Source organism: Micropterus salmoides, unplaced genomic scaffold, assembly GCF_014851395.1.
Source record: "Micropterus salmoides isolate LMB-PRFRI ecotype aquatic unplaced genomic scaffold, ASM1485139v1 Ms_hic_scaffold_16, whole genome shotgun sequence".
Taxonomy (NCBI): Eukaryota; Metazoa; Chordata; class Actinopteri; order Centrarchiformes; family Centrarchidae; genus Micropterus; species Micropterus salmoides.
The window spans coordinates 14,970,175-14,990,104 of NW_024040707.1; the positions used below are offsets into that span (position 1 = coordinate 14,970,175).

Here is a 19,930-nt window from a genome sequence, read left to right on the forward strand (position 1 = left end):
ATATGTCTGCAGGGGATGTTTTAATGGCAAATCTTCCAAAGAAAGCAAGGTGGCAATGTGAGATCGATGCAGAGAAGTCATTCCTTTGTGTCTTCTTTCTTTGACTTGTCTTTTCTGCCCCCTTTTGGACAGTTGGTGGTTATGACAACACTAGTCCCTTTAACCCTCCCAACAGGTGTAAAAAAGAAGGCAGAGCACACATTGGTCACTTCTTTACAGCAGCAATTTCAAAATTTATTGAGACTGATTGGTTTTTGCAAATAATAATCAAGCTAATTCTTCCACTAAACATGAAGTTAAAAAGAGGCTTGGCGGCCGGCAGGCTCTGCCCCAACATCAAAACAGGAGGCTCATGGTTGACTGTAAAAATGTTTTGTGATCAATACTATCAACCGAAAAATATCTGCACAAGAGCACTTAAATCTGCCCAAAACAAAACAGGTGTAAAAACAGGACAGGTTTTTTTGATTATTTAACACATTTTGTTACAAACACAGGTTTATGATAATCATCAATATAAAGTCAGTATCATATTGAACAGTATTCCCAATGAAAATAAACAAAACTCAAGCTTCAAGTGCGACCTTTTACAAATTAAAGACCCTCTGAAACTTGAGAAAATAAATAATATATAATAGCAATATAAATTCATATATATGAAGGTATACACACACATCACTCTTAGTAGAAGAACAAAATGTAAAGTAAAAAGCGCCAATTTTGAAATATAGTATAATATAGATATACCCATATCTATGGCTTCATGATTTGCACGTGTGAATCAAGCTATACAGGCTAAATGAGGATTGCAATTTGTACACGTCTAAGAATACCCATATTCATCTGCAATAGAGCAAATAGTTCCAGTTTTGCATCATGTGGAATGAGACAGTTGTGTGCAGATGCCGAAGACGTCGCTTTGGTATGACAAAATGAGCACAGGCATGCAGTTAAGACCACAGAATCAGGGCACAAAAGTTCATCAACACACAGTGGGAAGGAGAATCTCGTCGCCCATCACGATTTGTCTCTTTGAAGTTTTATCCTCAAAAACATTTTGCACTTCTAATCTGATCGGTCGCATTTTAGTAATCTCTATCCGTCGACACAAACACATCTCTCACAAGCACACAGGTGAAATGTCATTGAGGCACATATTGAGGGGTTGATGGCAGACGTTTTCCTGAAGTACAACCCAGTATGAGGGAGGACACATACAGTACAGGTCGTGAGAAGAGCGCAGGGGCCGGGGAGTCAGACATACATCCAGATGTCTCTCAGTGGGCTCATCGGCACCACAGGACAGAGATTTGTCACCGATCATGGGCTCCTTCCACACCCACCATTGACATTCATAAAAATCCTACCCCATTGTCTTTTGTCTTTTTTTCACCCAAAAAATTACAACTTTTTTGATAAATGGGTCAACAAAAACACAATAAATAACAGAAATAAAATAAAGACAGTTGCCAGACATGAAGAAAGCATCACAAATCGCATTGTACTCTTTCTCAGTGGGAGTTAATGGGATGTGCAGTCCATGGCACCTGTAGCAGAGAGGCCTGATGTGTGCAACCAGCACTGGCAACAAAATGTTTCCCAGAGTTACTGCTGCAGTGCTCACTTTCCCTTTATGTAAATGACCTAGAGTCAAGCCAGTAAAACACTGGCAGATAGAAATAGAGCATGTAGACTCAACACTCAGCTGTCTTAGATGAGTGTTCTGCCCGCATGCTGCATTTCTACTTGATTGTGTGTCATGCGAGGCATGAGGCAGTAGAAACTAGAAAAAAGAAAATCAGCTTGCTCTTAAAGATGCGGTCTTCTAAATCTAGCTGGTCCTTTCACACAGCCCTTCATATTCACAATAATACCATAAGATGTGCCCCCCCCCCCCCCGTGACAAATAGTGACAGGTTCCAAAAAATAAAAACAACCCAACAACAAATCTGTTAACCACAACAATAAATCCAAAAAGCACCTGCACACACACACTGAAACAAAAGCACTTCATGTATACAAGGTACTAGATTGTTTTTGGTTTGATATTAATCAATTAGTGTACATTAGTGATGCAAAAGCGTGTGCTGAATATATGTTTTAATCAATATCTAACAGAGAAGTTTGACAGTGAAATTGTTTTCCCCCTTGGTAAAAAAGCAAATACGACAGAAAAAGAGTAAACTGGCACAAGAAAAGGTTGATAAAAGCCCCATGGCTTGCTGTCCACAACAAGGCAAAGTATAAAAGCTTTTTTTTCTCATACAAGATATAAAATGTCAAAAAAAAAAGAAAACACAATAAAGCTTAGCATCCAGCACTTAATAATAATTAATAATAGTAACATCAACAACAGTAATCATAGTTCTGATAATCATAAGAAGAAGACACGTCATCTACCTCACTTGAATTGTCATTAACATAGAAATAATCTTAAGAAATCAAGATAGACTTTTTTTTGGGACACTGGACACTCAAACATTCTTGCATACAAACACCCATCCTGTTCCACCAACACAAAGAGGGGGGGGGGGGGACTTCTCAAAAATTAGGAATGCACAAACAGGTTTTTCAATAAATAGCTGTTAAAACAAATTAATATTACACTCTCTACGAATATCAAACTTGGAATTTCAAGCACAATTTTGATCCTCTTCTTTTCGCCGCACAAAGCCAGAGAAAACATATCACCAAAAAGAAAGATAAACCACGGAGATAGTCTGCATATTCTGTGTTGAGAAAATGGAATTACATGACTGACCAAGACAGAAACAGGGGACAAAAAGAAAAGAAATAAAGAACCGTTTTTAATTAAACAAATGGCAGCCCCTCCTTAAGTGTGAGAGACGTGGCTCTCAGGTCCTATCATCGCAACCTCCAGAGACAGCGAGAGAGAAAGAAAGAGTTTATAGTGTAGGTCATGTGGATCCACTGTTGGCAATTTGTGTTGATTTTCCAAACAGGGAAGCAGAAACTGGTGTCCACTTTGTGTATAAACCGCAAAAGTCTCTTTCAGTCTCTCTCTGTCTCACACTCACTCGACTCCCCTTGTAAATTCAAAAAATCGTATGTACATTAGTCAAATCTCCAGTATTTGTTGGAATGGATTGATAGAAACTGTGTGGTAAACTTAAGTGAAGAAAAGATTAAGGACCCCACTGAAAGGCATAGGCTATATAAACAGCAATCTGCACAAAGATTCAGTGATTTCTATATCGTGATAACAGTCAAGAGGACATAAAGTATATCCTTAAAGGTAGGTGCGGTCACCGAGTTGTTTAGGTAAGTAAAGATCAGATCAAAAATGTAAACCACGGGTTCAGGGCTTTGATAGGAGTCAGTTGTCATTAAAGTGCAAGTCTGTGGCAGTAGGACTCTGCATCAACAATGTGCCTTTGGGCTGCCGGCTCCTCTGACACACGTAGCTTTGCAATAGATTTAGACTCGTAGAGAGACACTTTCCCCAGAAACATTGCAGCCGAGGTGGGACCAAGACACCCTACCCTCCCCTCCCGGCTATTTCCCTACACTGTCTGTGATCCTTGGTTTCCATGGTGATTGTGATGGCAAACATACAAAGTTGCAGTCTAGCGTTGGCCATGTCCTTGGCAGCGTCCTCGTTGATTCCTGTTGTGACAGAGTAGAAAACTACTGGACTCTGGCCTGAACCCTCAAGAAAAAGAAAAACAAAAAACACTGCATCAGAAGTAAAGGAGGTAAGCAGAAAAAGCCTTGCACTTGAGCCATCTCTTGACCACTCTTCTTCTACTATGGCAGTCAAGGTTGAGAATAGCCTAAGTGTGTCTGTGTGTTTGTGTTTGCGTATGTACGTGCATTTGAGTGTGTTACTCATAATGGTTTTAGATCATTGTCGCGCATCACCCTACAGCATTTCCATTCAAAGGAAGGCCTGCCCACGGTGGGACGAATGGGTAAATAGAGCAGAGGATTCTGCCCGAGAGATCATCGCAAGAGATCTTCAGAGATTGGTTGACGAGCCACTAGCGGGAGCCTGACAGGTTCTAGGAGATCCAGGCGAAGTCCCTCTCCTCACTCCCGTTCTGCTGCTCCCCCTCCTGTGCCGAGGAGTCACTTTCCTCCTTTTCATTGTCCAGTGCTCCATGTGCCTCGGTGGCCATCCCCGAGTCCTTCCACTTCCCTCCTTCCTCCTCCCCTTCTCCCATCATCTCCCCGTCCCCTTCGACCATCATCTCCTCCTCCCCGTCTCCGTCACCATCGCACTCCGCCTGGTCATCATGGAAACGATCGCCAGGATACAGCTCCTCCTCTGGAGAGATGTCTCCTCCCACCTCCCCGTTGTGGTCCAGCAGCGCCGCCATGCCCCGGCCAGAGCAGTCGGCACAGACACCATGACGACGTGAGCCGTGTTTGATTCCTACGCTGGCTGCTGACATGAAGACCCGGCTGCACACTTTACACACATACTTCTTGTCTTTGCTGTGGACCTGTTGGACGGAAACAAATCATTTTCACATTTTAATTTACGGCAATGATATAACGTCATGTTTTATACTTCCAGTGAATATAATCCAATTAATCTTATTTCCTGCCATATAGAGCCTAAGTCCCTCGCTTCGGGAAAAATATGTACAGTAGTCAATGGCGACAGACAACTTATTTTTTTATCCTGGTTGAACTGTGCCCTGAATTACACATATGGTGTTTGTCAATTTAAAAGATAATTTAGTCCAGTTTTACATCAAACTGCGACTTTCATTACTTTTAAATTCACCATCATCATATGTGTAATTTGGAGCACAATTCAAACGGGATTAAAAAATTAGTTGTCTCTTGCCATTGACTTGACATATTTTTTCCAAAGTAAGGTCCCATGGCGGTCTACCGGAAGGGGAGAGACTTAGGCTCTCAATACATTGTGTTAACACCTTATTTTGAAAATGTGTATCCTTGAGTCCGATGCAATTTGATAAATTATATTGTATGTGGTTTTCGTATCGCGTACAATGAAGACTTCATAGCCTCTCTTCAGGTAAGATTCTCATACTGCAGCACTTGTCTTTGTAAGGAGAGAAAATGACAGAAGAAAGTCGCTTAACCCTGCATCTCAGCTTGCTCTGCTCTGTGTCAGTGGAGTTACCATAAAGACTTGAATACTCGTGCACCCCAATTTAGGCTAGCTTAATCACGTTTCACAAACGAGTGACAGTGGATACACTCCAAGCTGTTCAAGCAAAACACAACGTTAGAGGTCTTTAATGTTATTATGAAAAGTGTAAAAATATTTTCAGTTCATTTTGAAACTATGGCGGAACAAAGTAGACTGTGGCAGCTGCCATAGTCTTGTTGATTAATGGGAAAACCTGGTCTGATTTACTGCCCCCTAATGGTGATCGTATAGCTGCACTCACCAGTGTGTGCCTCTTCATGTGCTCCCTTCTGGTGAACTTCTTGCCACAGATTTCACAGGGGTAGGGCCTCTCACCGGTGTGGGAGCGCATGTGCCTCTTTAGGATGCACTGGTGCATAGCAGAGAAACTGCAGTAGGGGCACTTGAACTTTTTCCGGATGACCGTGAAGTCATTCACTGTGGAGAGAAGGAAGGAGGGGAGGGACGGTGGGGAGAGAAAAAAGGAGAAGAGGGAAAAAAAATTAGTGTTGAATGAAGCTCGTTTAAACAAACCGAGACGTCACTTTTCAGTTATTACATTTAATTAGCGGCAAGGTCTAGAAATGTACCATCAATTCCCATGGCCACCCCAATCCCAGTCAAAGCTACAGTTGCCCTGGCAACAGCTCTTCCTCCATACTAAAGCAATAAAGGCAAAGAGATACTATAAACACAACACAACAGTCAGTCTGCCTTAGTTGCTCTAGAAGGTCTCTGATATGGACAGCAAAAAACACAGACAGACAAACAAAGACAATGACAAGTAGGTTTGGAAATAAAATCACACACACAAAGGGAGGCTTCAGCAAAAAATAAATAAAACCAACAAAAACTACTGATAATACCATGTCCCAATCTTCTGGAGAGGTCTGGTAAGCCAATTATCTCAAGGTCTAGACTTAAATAGTAGTTAAGCCAGGTGAAGGGCATCCAAGTAAACAGATGCTGTGTGTGTGTGTGTGTGTGTGTGTGTGTGTGTGTGTGTGTGTGTGAGATGTGCAAATGTGTGCGCAACTTTACAGTCAAGGCATATAGTACATCGTAAGATCGTAAGAGATCAGTACACAAGCACAACACACACTAATGCAAATACAGGAGAGGGGGGGTGGGGGGTTCAAACACAACAGTTCAGGGTTATATGCTTTAAGTGATACAATATAATTACCTCCAAATCGACTTCTGCTCTGATTAAACATTCGACAGCACAAAAACATGCAAGCACACATCAACTGCACAACAAGATTTGAGTATCCTATTCACATTTTTGAAGGGTGGCAAGTTAGAATGCAAAGACAAAGACAGGGATTTTGTGATTGTGTGAATGTGCGCCTGACACACATACACACTCACATAAAACGACAAAAACTACAGAGAAGTTTTCCCATTTTCCCATCACAGTTTAATTACAACTACAAGCAGAATATCATCCTGTTTAGAAAAGCACATACAGTACAGTACATGGGGTTTTGTCAGTGAGAAAATTCATAATCTAGAATAGGATATCTTTCAATATTTACAACAACACACAACAGCAGCACAGTATTTGCCATTTCCCCTCAATGGCTAGCTCTGCCGAGTTCCTGATTAGTTCCTGACTTCTCTGAGCCTGCCAGTCTGTTTCAGCTGCTGGCAGGGACAGAGTGTGCTACCTGAGAAATGGAATTTTGTATTAGAAGGGATTTGGCATTCGGGAGTTCCCTGTGTATACACAACAGCAAGGGGATATATTCCCAATCGTTCCCTAGTTCTGCTTTTACTGAGCACACAGAAATCACAGTTCAGTGTGTTGGGAGGGGCCATGGAATATTAGAGGAAACACAGGTGGTTGTCTTCCCTTTGGGTGTAGTATTCACAGTATGGGTGTACACAATAAACTTTAATACCAGAGCTGTGTCAAGAAAATATCTTGGTTTCTAGTCATAGGGTAAAGGCCTGCTGTAAACTCAAGGGAGAAAATGTTGGCAGAAATGGGTGTGAATTTACATTAGCAATGATTTTGAAGCCAGTGTTCATTCTGATTCCAATATCCTGCGGCTCTGCAACACCCTCCGCCTCACTCTGCCTTCGCAATCTCCCTTTTTCCTCTCCTGCGTTTCCCATTTGTCTCCCTTGATCCTCCATTTTCTACCCTGTGCTCACAACCACACCATCATCTGTCTGTAGCGGTGACATCACTAAGCTCAAAAAGGGCATCTGCCCCTTGGTCCCCACTTCCTCTTCAGATGAAGGGTCAGGGGTTAAGAAGGGCCGGAGCCATGAAGGACCAATTACTGTCCAACTCTAGCCACACTGAGCCACTCAAAGACTTACAGATCTGGGACTAAGGACATGGACAGAGGGAGAGAGAGAGAGAAAATGACACCACCCAACCCCCATCTGAGCTGCTACTGGGCTATTGTTTTAGCTAGCTTTGTCTTGTTTGGCACATCCCCTCCATCTGCACAGATCTGACAGCACTGACTGTAGGTAATCATGTCAGACTGATGACTGAGGACAAGCTTCTACGTGTCCAGTGGAGGTGGAACTGATATAATGACTTTGTTTTTCTTTTTTCATTGAGTTCAATGTTTTTTTTATTTTTATATTCCATTAAGTTTTATGCAAATTTTTAATATCAATAATTAATAGGGGCACTACCACTGGCAACAGATACAGTTTCCTTTGGATCGTTATTCTGCTCTCATGCTGCAATTCTGCAAAGTTCCTGCAGGTGGTGTGGTTGTGTGTGCTGTGAGCCACAGTAATGCCTGGCAGATATGAACTGTGTCTGAGTGTCTTTGTGCCCCTAATGCAGTGGTGGACACAAAGATAAAGATCTCTCTGCCTAAAAAGGAGAGAAGAGTTTAGTCAGACTGGTGACTGGCGACAGAGAACCAGACAAGTGGTTTAGGTCTGGGAGGTGGAAATACGCCCTCCCGTCTCTCCACCTGGCATCGCAATGGAAAGTAGTACACCTGGTTAGGGTTCCAATCAATGCACACTCAAACTATTCACAAACCTAAAGATAATTTAAAAAACAGATCTACATATAAGTTCAGTCAGTTGTTTAAACAGATTAGCTTTGCATAGTAATTGTGCATTATTGACATGTAAGCTGTCAATTCATGGTTAACCTGTTTAAAAATAATATAAAAGCATTAAAATTTGACCAGTTGTAAAAAAAAAAGTGTCCATTTAAAATCACGTCAACAAACATTTAATTGTAAAAGGAATTCTTCCCTCTAAACCCAGTCTCAATTTTCCACATTGATACTGAGATTATGATTGTCAACTTTCATCTCTTGAGAAAGCCACCACAGTGAATCTATCCCCCCACCCTGAGACGCTTCCATCCCAGTGCTGCCTCCCAGTATAGGTCCTGGCATTGACCCCACCTGGCAGCACACTTTAACATGTGTCGCCAGGTTTTTCTGGGTGCTAAAAGCCTTGGCACAGGCAGGGCAGACATGCCCTCTCTCTTTGGAGTGCACGGAGGACAGGTGTCTGTGCAGGTCTGTGCGGTCTCGGAAGTGTTTCAGACAATACACACACTGCATCAGCTTCTTCTTGAGGTGAACGGTCTTCTCGTGTCGGTCTGCATTGGATTTGAGGGTGAAGCTGGCGGGGCAATGGGAGCAGAGGTAGCGGCCCGGCGTAGGCTCGGCCAACGCAGGGCGGTAGAGAGACCGTTGGAAGAGAGGCTGGGATTGTGACTGGTGATGGGGCTGGGTAGGTTGGTGGGGCAGACTCTGCAAGCTTGGCCAGTCCAGGGACAAGGCCATCAGAGATAGGGTGTGGCAGTACTCGTGTTGCCTGAGATGCTCCAGGCTGCTGAACAGCCGTTTGCACAGGGAGCAGGCGAACCCCTGTGAGGGCCAGGCACCGGACTCCGGCAGGTCTCTTTTCCCTGACCCAGCATCTTGGCCCACCACCATCAGCCCTTTAGTCCCTCTGCCAGCCACGGACACTGACACAGGCACAGTCAAGCCACCAGCATAGCTCTCCTCTCCCATCTGATCCCTCTCGACAGGAGACTGGTCACCTTCCAAAACTGAGATAGCGAGAAGGAGAGTGAGAGTGAAAGTGAGAGAAATAGAGGAAGAACAAAAGGTACAAACTCTCTCTGAAGTTTTCTAGGCACGACTCCTTTAAAGCCTAAAACCATACCTGGGCTGTATTCCTTCACGTCTTCTTTGTCTTTTACCCCCTCCTGTAGGCACAAAACATCCCATTATGTCACACACACATGCACATTTATACAGCGTGTATGGAATGTTGTCTGGGCATGCAGGAGGCAGGCAGGTGAGACAAGCTGTGAAGACTACCTGTTTTTTAATCACACATGTGAGAAACAGAGAAACAAAAACATGCAAACAGAAAAGGAAAAAAAATGAGGGAAGAGAAATGACAGATCAGAATGATTTAAAGACACAGATAAATTGTTAAAGATAAGCAGGCAAAAACAGAAAAACTCTTGTAAATAGCTGACGGTTCCTGGATGCTAGGGCGGTCCTATGACACTTAGAATGAGCAGTTAGGTTGATCTACAGTATTCACAATATGATATGCACCTGTCCCCTCTCTTTCCTGTCAACCTAACTCTAGTCTTCCCTCCATCTACTCCATGCTCCTGCCATTCCTCCACCCCCCCTACCCATTTCCTCGGCCCCTACACTCCACCTCCTCCTCCTCCTCCTCCTCTCTAAGAACAGAACACCATGCACTGGGCAAACAGATGGCTTGTCCGTAGAGATAGGGAGGCTTGTTGGGAGGCAGGTCCGCTGAAATCAAATGCTGCTCCTAAATGCTCACCCGCACACACGGTGTACTCACGCAGACTGGCACAAAACTCACATCCACACATGCTCACACACACACGCCCACACACACACACACAGACACACACAAACTGAACAGAACAAACAATTTCCTGGGCTGCGAGAGCAAACCTCTCATTGTCTACTTGTATTGATTCTACTCTAGTCTCATCTCACTACCTTCCCCGTTATCTGCCATCTCTAAGCACGCGCTGCCTTTGTGACTAGATGTGTCATCTCTAAAGTGACCACTATAAAATACATTACCGCTATTGCTGAGCAAAGACTCTTGGTTTGGGCGGTGAATTTTGGGTCTAGCTATATTAAAAAAGATTATATGAAAAGGGAGACAAGAGTGAAGAACTGGAAATCTGAAAGGAAGAGAGCACAAACAAAGCACACAGAAAAAGAAGGACAAACAAAAGAAAACAGCGTTTCTCCTCCAGTGTTGCAGGAAATATGCCAGATTCCACAGAGAGAGTGAGACACAGAGAGGGGTTGAGCGGTGATGTGCTTGTGTATGTAAAAAAGACTTTTCAATGATGAAAAATAACCCCATTAACCTCCACTTCTCCTCATAAAGACCCACAGCCCCACCCTCCCCCCACGTCACTGGTCACTTTATATTCACCATCACCTCAACCCCTCTCAGCGTCTTTGCAGATACAAGGTGAAGCTGCCCCCTGGATGCTTATCTCCACTCACTCACTTACAAACATTTATCAGACTGGAGAAGCGGTACCCAGAGAACAGCCTCCGCCCTAGAGATGAGCCAGGCTCTGTATGCTTACCTCAGGCACGGCGGAGGGCTCCGGGCCCTTGGGGGCCTTTTCCATGTCTGACCCTTGTGAGCGCAGCGGGGGTGCCCCAGCCCACAGACCTGGGGCCTCCAGGGGCCGGGGCTCAGAGGGATACAGTGGCGTGGGTTGGATGGGTGGGCAGTATGCTGATGTTGATGATGGCGGTATTGGTGGTGGTGAAGATGATGATGGTGGAAGATGAGGAGGAAGAGGAGGAAGAGGAGGAGGAGGAGAGGAGCCAGCCCCCTGTTTGTTATGAATAGTGGCCCCTGTGGCCCCTGGCCGGAGCGTGCTGCAGTAGTTGTTGGAGCGGAGCCCTGAGGAGCACAGGAAACGAGTCTCACCCACCCACTCACGTACAACTGCAACTCTGCTAGCAGCTGGCCACCAGAACACAACGGGAGAGAGTGGGCAGGGGGGCACATAGAGGCTGCCAGTGCTACACTATCAAACACTATGGAGAGGGGGAGGAAGAAAAACTCTGAAGTTTCACTTTCCACCAGCCGAGGGGAAAGGGTTAGGGCTTCTCTTCTCGCTTTCTCTCTCTTTTTCTTTCGCTCCTCTGCTCTCCTTCTCCTTCCACCCACATGCGTGCGCAGAGGATGGCAACGTGTGTGTGTGTGTGTGTTTTGCGAGAGAGAGTGTGCATGTTCTGTCAGTGAGCGAGTATAATGCATATAAGGAGAGGGCTCGAGGATCCTGTAGCGTGGAGGGAGATTGTTTTGGAGAGGAGCCATCTTGCAGCTTAAGTGAAGACTTTTTGTACACGGAGGGTAAAGGACGACTATATCGACCATGTAAGATGTTTACCAGCAACAAGTTGAGGCATGCTGGATGGAGAATCTCAAATTTCTAGCAGAGCCTTTAGCTCTCCATAACTATTCACACAGTAGCTTTTTTTCTGATACTCAGAGTGCATCTCTTTTTCTTATAGTACATATGAATCAAAGAATGTGTGGCAGGTTGTTCTGGATTGTGTGTGTGCGTATATGAGTATGTGCGAGTGTGGGCAGCGTTTTGGGGAATGTCTCCAGAGTTATGCAGTGGGTTAGCCATTCATTGCCCTCCTCTGCACAACAGACAGAATCACACAACCATGAGGCTCAACCGTGGACGGATTCCTGGAATGTTAAACTACCGCGCCCGAAACTCCCCACTCCCACTTACTGAGAGCACACATACAAATGCTCAACTCCCCATCTCCTCTTCTCCCCACCCCCAGCAGCGGCGGGAGGAACAACAGTAACAGGGAAGAAGAAATGGAGACAGAGAGTAAAGGGATGAGCTACAGGTGAGACAGAGCAGCTCATTAACAAATGGTGCTCCGGCAGTGGACACTTCTTAGGAAATGGAATAACTATGTCGGCCGCGTTAAACAGCCTTGGTTCAAGCCTCCTGAAGAATTCCGACATACGACTATAATTTTTTTGCAAATCTTGTCCCACTGAGTTTAATATTGCAGTCGTGTCTGGCAAGCTGTAAAGAATACAAATAACAGCAGGCTGACTCACTGCACAGCAACAAGAGTGATAGAAAAGAGGAAAAATATATGAATGTGGAATAACTGAATTACTTAAACACGAAAAGATGGTGGAGGAACTAAAATACAACCTGTGTCCTCTCCTTCACCTGCCACCAGAATGGGATCAGGACTTATACGGTCTGTTAAGGGAAGCAATTATTCTAATGTTACTGACCAATTGCCTATAGCTAATCAACTAAAACTTGGTAAGTCTATTAGAGGGAAATAGCCAGGCTTAATGATGGCCTGTTAGCAATGATCTCTGGGCAGTTTTACTCTCCTTTTACTGTTAAAAAAAAAAATGATGAAGAAAAGCAAACTTGGCTTTCTGATATGTATCTCCTGCAGGTAATTATATATATATATATATATATATATATATATATATATATATATATATATATATCCCACTCCCCGATTTAAAAGTTATTACTATCTCTTGTGTATTGATTCTACTTTTACAAAGACCATTACTGCTCTTCCTTTCCTCTTGTTTTCAAAAAGAGATGCAAAGGTGTTTGTTAGGATCCAAATGTTAAAGTCTCTTGCAACAGACTGGCAAAGTTTGTATCACAATCATAAATAAAAATCATAAAACCACTGGAGAGTAGCTAAGGAGCCACTGGGAGCTACTGTACAGGGAGAGTAAATTTTCAAAAGTGGATGTGAAATGATGAGGGCAGGCAGTGGAGAGAAAAGTTCAATAATGTCAGTATGATCCCTATAGTTAATTGGATGTTCTTCACAGCCGGTACGTGGAGGACAGGTTTGTGTGCAGGATGGTCCTATGAAATCCGATGTTTGGGATTGATTGTCTGACGCACAAAAGGGGCAGCGGGGCCAAATCCCAATGATCTTAATTGGATTCAGGAGGCTGATTGACGTACAGGCTGGTCACTATATGTTCTCCGTGGCCCATGCAAAGGATAGCAAAGAGGGAGGGCTGTGCATTTGAATTGTAAGCCCTGTCAACAAGTTGAGGTATTCAGTAGTTACGCTGTAGTACATTGATTCTCCGTTTGGGCCGATTTTTGGATGTATGGATCTTCTAGGAGAAACATGATTTATTAAACAGCCAATTATAGAGAAAGAAAGAGAGAATGGGGGGGGGGGGGGCAGATGCTGTATGTCAAGGCTCTTTGCTGATATTCAGTGGTCTCTCTTGAATTGGGCCAGGTGACCTTGCTCTACCTACTCTCTGCCTAGATCAATACTTTCCCAGGATTTTAAACCGCCATACTTTGATACAGCTGAAGTAAAAGAGGGGGAAAGAGACAGGAGTGAGACAAATACGGAGGAACTACAGGAACCGGCCAGAAGGGGAGAGAGGGAGGGGAGAGTGTGAGGGATGAGTGTTAAGGAGGGGTGAAGGAGAAATAAATGGAGGGAGGGAGGGATGGATGCCGTGAGGAGGAGTATGGGAGGGAAAAAAAGGACAGGAAGGATGTTAAGCAGGGGTGAAGGAGAAGCAGGGAGGAGAACAGGAGGAGGGGGGAAAGAGGGCTGAATGGAGGGAGGGAGGCAGGGAGCAGCGATCTGTCAAACCAGGCAGACTTATCCTCCGCCCAGTAATCTGAGGTACAGTGTTTGTTTATTTTCTGTCCTCATTTAGACACAGTGACAGACCCGGGGAGGGAGGGGATGTTGCTGGCCATCTCGACAAGCCCATTTCCCCAACCCCTATTGTGCAGGGAATTCAAAATAAGGTTCGGCTAACCAAAAACCTCCCAGACGTTTCTTTGGTGACAACTGAAATACAGCTATAAGACTCATTCAGCGTGTTTTTTCCCTATGCAGGGAGCAAATGATTAACATTCTCTGAATTCTCCAAATTTCCTATTCATATAGTCAAGGCTGTAAAGTGTGAGTGTGTATCAAAAAGCCTCTCCTTCTCTTTTCTGGAGCTTGTGAGGCTGTCTATCTGTGCTGTGACAGCATCTGATTCTCCTCTTTAAGCCAACAGAAACATCTCAATCCCACACATTTAACACTTACACAAAAGGGGTGATGTGATGGGACGTGCGTGTGTGAGCGCGTATGTGCAACTGTGAAAGTGTGTTTTGGTCTATTCAGTCTTGGCCCTGTCTTTTATTTTGTAGGTGAGTGGGGCTCAACTCAAAAGGCCTGACTAGGCTCGGAGTTGTACCCTTCCTTTGCTTTTCTTCCGCTCACAAAGACAGGCAGAACTCGGGACAAAGGATCCAATTACTAGCCAGTAAAAGCAAAGAAACACACACACACACACACACACAAATGTGCCCACGCGGACGTGGACTGAAGCAAATATACGCTCATGCTGGCATACACAAAGAGATACACACTTAGATACACTGACAGTTTAACACCCTCACTGAAGGCAAAAAAATAGAAAATTAAGAAGGAAAACATGGACAAAAGCACAAATAAGGATGTTTATTGATCTAATATTGATGTAATTAGCAAACGGTTTATTCTACAGCAAGTGGAGGCTTTAAGTGAAACATGTTAGCTAATATAAGTTATTTTGTTATTTGAACTATATGGTGAGATTTTCAGACTCTCAAAGAATGGAGGAACGTCGTTGAAGGCTTAACACACATAAACATTCAACTATTCACATATAGGTTGCATCATCAATTAAAAAAAAAGAAATTTCATGGTAAACAAACACTTGAATAAAGCATTTATTTTCTCTCTCACAAACATCACATTTCTCTATCATAGATGAATGTTTCAGTGGTTATTCTTTGGAAGGGGCCATCCTTTTAACAGGATGTAGAGGTTTGTGTGGTAGTAGTTGTGTAGAGCAAATCGCTGCATCTTTGTCTGTGCTGAAATACAGTAAGTAAATAATATCTGAACAGTTCCTGCAGTTCCGTTGTGTTATTTTGCTGCTGTGAAATACAGCCGTAGACGCACTGATACGCACAAAGAAGCTGTCACATAAAAACCAAACAAATTTTCTCACGACAGCGAGAGCGATCCCAGCAAAATGTTCTCTCACTGAGTCACTGCTGACTAGTCATCGCTGGCATTGCCACACAAACCCTTTACACACTCAAGTGGCACCACACACATGTGCACGCACGCACGCATGCATGCACGCACGCACGCACACACGCACAAGCATGCATTCAGAGTTATCCAAATACAGAGGCTGATGAGGAAAAATACAGAAGATACTCATGTCAAAAGCGATCAAGCCTGTATGTTTTATGTCTCACAGGTGACCACATGAGCAGATACTCAAAAATACACTAGTAGATTCAAAGCAGTTTGTGTGTACCTGGGTTGTAAGTTTTAATGAGGTGTGTGGCTGGCTGTGTGCGTGTGTGTATGTGTGGGCTTAACAATCAGTGTGAGCACAGTGTTAGTAAATAGCAACTTACAAGACAGGGAGTGTCCTCCTTTGGGCAGGTACTCATACAGCAAGGGGTTATCATCTCCCATCATCTCAGCCCGCAGCGACAGCAGACTGTTCTTACTCATCAGTGCCGCCTTCAGATTGGCTACAGATGAGATTGTGCCACCCCCAGCTCCTCCCCCAGCATCCTCTGATTCATTGGAACCCAGGTAGCTGGGCTCTGTGGTGAGAGCCTCTTCCTGTTTGAGGAAGAAGTCGAGGCGCTCACCGCGGCTGTCTGAGCTGTTGGGTTCGGTCACGTCTGCCCCTGAATAGAGATGAAGTAACAGAAGATGAGTGAGGCTCTGCTGTCCTTCTGCAACCATTACTGACTGACATTAAAATGGCTTTTTAAAACCAACCCAAACTAAAGCAGGGAAATTCAAGTAGGTGGTAAAAGACAATGCCTTACAACATTTCACACAATGCTGTTTTGAGGGAATACATGCTTCTCTTTAGGGTTAAAATCCTGCCACTCTTGGATTTGTGAAACCCTAAATAGGAATAGTGGTTGAGCTATAAAACCCTAACATTGTACTTTAATAGTTGTCACTTTGTCAATTTAAAGGTGTCACCCGACAGTGATAAGCAGCTTGAGCAAAAAATAAATAAATAAAAAAGCCAAAAAACACCATATTAAAACAATTCTTTCAAACCTCTCAGCCGACTCATCGTTTACACTGGGTGATTTCGGTTGCGTCTACCAACACGTCACTGCTCTGAATCATCTCTCCCTCTCTCCTTGACTCCCTAACATACCTCATCATCACCAGTAAACAAAAATACAGGGAGATCATAAGGAGACAGTGAGAGAGAGAAAGGCAGACGCAGACGTGGTGTGTGCGTTAGGTCTGTGTGTTTAGCCGTCAGTCGTTGAAAGCGGAGCATGTAGAGAAGCTGTCAGCAGTAGACATGTCGCTGGAGGTTCCACTGTAGATCTACAAGACTGTCAGGCCACACTGCTGACAACAGCTCCGCTCAACACAAACATACACAAATACGGACACACAGGCACACTTTCATTGCCTCCTAATTGACATTTAACTGATGACAGGTTGCTTTCTCTAACAAAGCCGGAGACAAAAATACACACCACGCACATCACAAGCTTAGAGATTTTTAAAGAATGGCTTGTCTACACTTAAAACAAACACACACAGACTTCTTAGTACTAATGCATACTTGCGAGTTGCTTAAGGGGTGTGTGTATGTGTGTGTGCGCATAATTGTGTGTGACTGTTCTGGACAGAAACCTTATGACATCCTAATATATAAGTCTACCGTTCCACAAAGCCCATGCGGTGACAGCTGAAATCACACTTAAAGCTAATGGGGGATAAACAAAGTGAAGACAAGAAATAGGGGTGATGTGGGGGCGCGGAGAACAGAAACAGGTGGAAGAGCAAAGGAGTGAAAAAATAAAATGGATGCAAGAGAACAAAATAGCCCTATTGTCCATTTTAACTACAGTCAGGTAATGCTAAGTGTTTCCTGTGCAGTCTAGTGCTCATCTGCTGCAGGGGGAGTCAAGGTGACAGCGACAGTAGTTTGCTTCCACGTCTGGAATACCGATGGGTATGCAGCCTCTTCCCAGCCTCCTGGGTCAATGTTGACCACTCTGTCTGACACTGTCAGTCATTTTTCATGCACAGTATAGATAAATGATTGCAGATCAGATGGATAGATACACACTCTGCACATACACACATAGATCTAAAAAGGTGTAGAGATAGGAGTGAGATATTGAGGTTGGGGGGGGGGGTGACAGATAAGAGTGACATACATACGAAGTAATCAGTGGCCATCGAAACTACTAGCAGACACAGAGGAAGATATAAAAAGAGGAGATAAAGTAGGAGGGATGAAGAAAGAAGAGAGGAGTCACGGACAGAGTGAGATAGAGAAAGAGAAAAAAAGGCAGGGGAGTGTAGAAGCGGGGGTGTTGAGCTGTGGAGGAAGCACAGAAGATACACACAAAACACACACTCATGCATCCACGCACACCCTCGTCCCACCCGCACAAACACACACACAAAGTTAATTAAGGAGGGGGTGTAGGGGTTGGCGCAAGGGGCATGAGGTGCAGGAATTCATTAGAGCTCTGCCCCCTCCTTCAGTGGGCAGCCCAGCAGCCACAGGAGTCAATCAATAACATAGATCTGCTGTGGGCCAACAACAAACACACACACATGCACACAAACACACACACACAAACACACACACACACACACACACACACACACACACACACACACACACGTACATGGAGAAAGGAGAGGAAGACAAATGGAAGGAGAGGAAGCGAAAAGGGAGAGAGAGAAAAGAGGGTCACCTCTGACCCCTATCTCCCTCCACTCATCTGTCCATTGGAAGAGTGAATGACCCCTGACCACTTTTCCCAGCATCCCCTGGACACGTGCATCTACAGATGGAACATGTCCGCCCTCCTCGCAGTCATACAGTAACAATGCTTCAGTCACACGTGGCAGATTAAATGGCAGAGTTGTGGAAAAGTGATTGCTTCATGATTTCCGCGCGCATATCATGAAGGTGTGGCATTAATATCAGTGTTCTGGGCATTAGGGAAAGGTATCTTTCTCTGTCCTGCTGACACACTCTGCTGTGCAACATACAGTATTCTGCTTTCTGAGGATTTAGCCACATTTCCGAGACTAAGCATGAGATATTAGAAATTAGTATTCAGCTGACCACAAACAGGCTTCCGCGCCAAATAATCGGAATATACTACTTAATCCTTTACTTATGTAAGCTTTATCGGGCCCTGCATAGATGGTGTGTTACTTAAACCTCATCCTGTTCCGACAGATAAAATCATTTACCGCACCAGAAACAGTCGCACCTAATCCCATGCACGAAGCTTATGGATTTCATCATACGTGTGCTGGGTTTTGTTTAGGATTTGCAGACACACATATTGTGATGTCTTTCAGAGGCAATAGGTTTATCTGTGGTTAGGACGCTGTTGTTACATCATACCTTTGTGCACATAGGATGAGGGTTAACATACTGGTTGTCATGAGACAACCTATGAATTTCAATGGCATGGGATATGACTTTGAACGGCATGGTCAGATACAAAAAAACAATAGCATGTTCTTCATCTTTTTTAGCCCTTTCTTCTGTCTTTACAGTGCACCGGTCTCTGTACAGTGAAGGGAATTTTCATTTTCCCCTTCATAAAAGAGTCCGAATAATTTAGATTTCTGCTTTCTGAAGAGATCCTCCGTTTAATTTGGTTGCCATGGTAGCCGGGCACCCTTGGCTTCAACATTTATGCTAAATAAAACCCCCTTTTAAAAAGGAGAGACAAATATGTGGAAATGGTGGTTCTCTTTGTTCATGTGTGTGTTTGCGCATGTGTGTGTGTGTGTGCGCGTGAGCGATGCTGCAAGCTATGTGGGGGCTTGAGTGGGAAAAAGCACAAGCGCAATAAGACTTGCCTTGGAATAAAAGATATGTGTGTTGAACTATACTTCAAATGTGTTGTGAGGGATACTGCATTTATCATCCATTGAGAGAGTTACAGCTAATGGATAGAAGATACAGTTTTATGTGCTGTGGTTGGAGGCTGCACTGTACATCTGAGCGAAGTGTGTTTGTGTCTATCTGTGTCTGCGTGTGTGTTTCACAAGGGGAGTTGTGTTATTAGAGAGCGTGCTTTGACGCAGTAAAAAGGAGGAGAGAAAAGGCCTGAAAAGGGAGTGAAGGGTCAGCTGACCCAGTTTGACCTCTGATCTTCTGTTCTGATTGTGCTCAAAGAGTGTGTCCGTGTGTGTGTCTTCTCAAATGCCTCCTTCCCCTCTAAATGAAGCCAAACTCTATTGTGTGAGGGAGTTTCCACTTTCCAAAGATACAGGTTTTTCATAGATAAATGGATGAACAAATGTAAATGGACATACACCCGCTACTCGTGCAACACACACGGTACCTGGCTGCCGATGGACACACTCCTTTCACACCTCCAGTCTTACACACACACACACACACACACACACACACACACACACACACACACACACACACTTCAAATCAACAGAGACAGTAGCCAAACACAATGGAGAGAAAAAGTCCAGGGTGGTTAAGCAATGAGTTACTGAGGCTTGTCGACCACAAGAGAGCTGTCAGAGAAGAAAGTCGGGCTTGTGTGCATGTTTGAGTATGGGAGTGCAAACAAAAGAGAAAGACTCTCTCACTGTGTATCTTTGTGTGTGTGTAGTGTGTGTGTGTGTGTGTATGTGTGTGACAGAGAAAGACACAGAA

At 44.2% G+C, this 19,930-nt stretch overlaps 1 protein-coding gene across 4 annotated transcripts in view; it reads right to left on the bottom strand.

The window, feature by feature from the left end:
* Positions 1-205: 205 nt before the first annotated feature.
* zbtb46 (zinc finger and BTB domain containing 46) overlaps positions 206-19,930 on the bottom strand; it is a 61,604-nt gene continuing 41,879 nt past the window's right edge. For 2 of the 4 annotated variants that reach the window (XM_038722392.1, XM_038722391.1), the window contains exons 4-7: positions 15,636-15,917; positions 10,737-11,062; positions 9,296-9,338; positions 6,526-9,179 (exon numbers count right to left, since the gene is read on the bottom strand). In XM_038722392.1, coding sequence (XP_038578320.1) covers positions 8,383-9,179; positions 9,296-9,338; positions 10,737-11,062; positions 15,636-15,917 — 1,448 coding nt within the window. In that variant the 3' untranslated portion in view covers positions 6,526-8,382. Of the gene's footprint in view, positions 4,467-5,390; positions 5,567-6,525; positions 9,180-9,295; positions 9,339-10,736; positions 11,063-15,635; positions 15,918-19,930 lie in introns of those variants that run through there. The other 2 variants (XM_038722394.1, XM_038722393.1) reach the window with 2 other exon arrangements.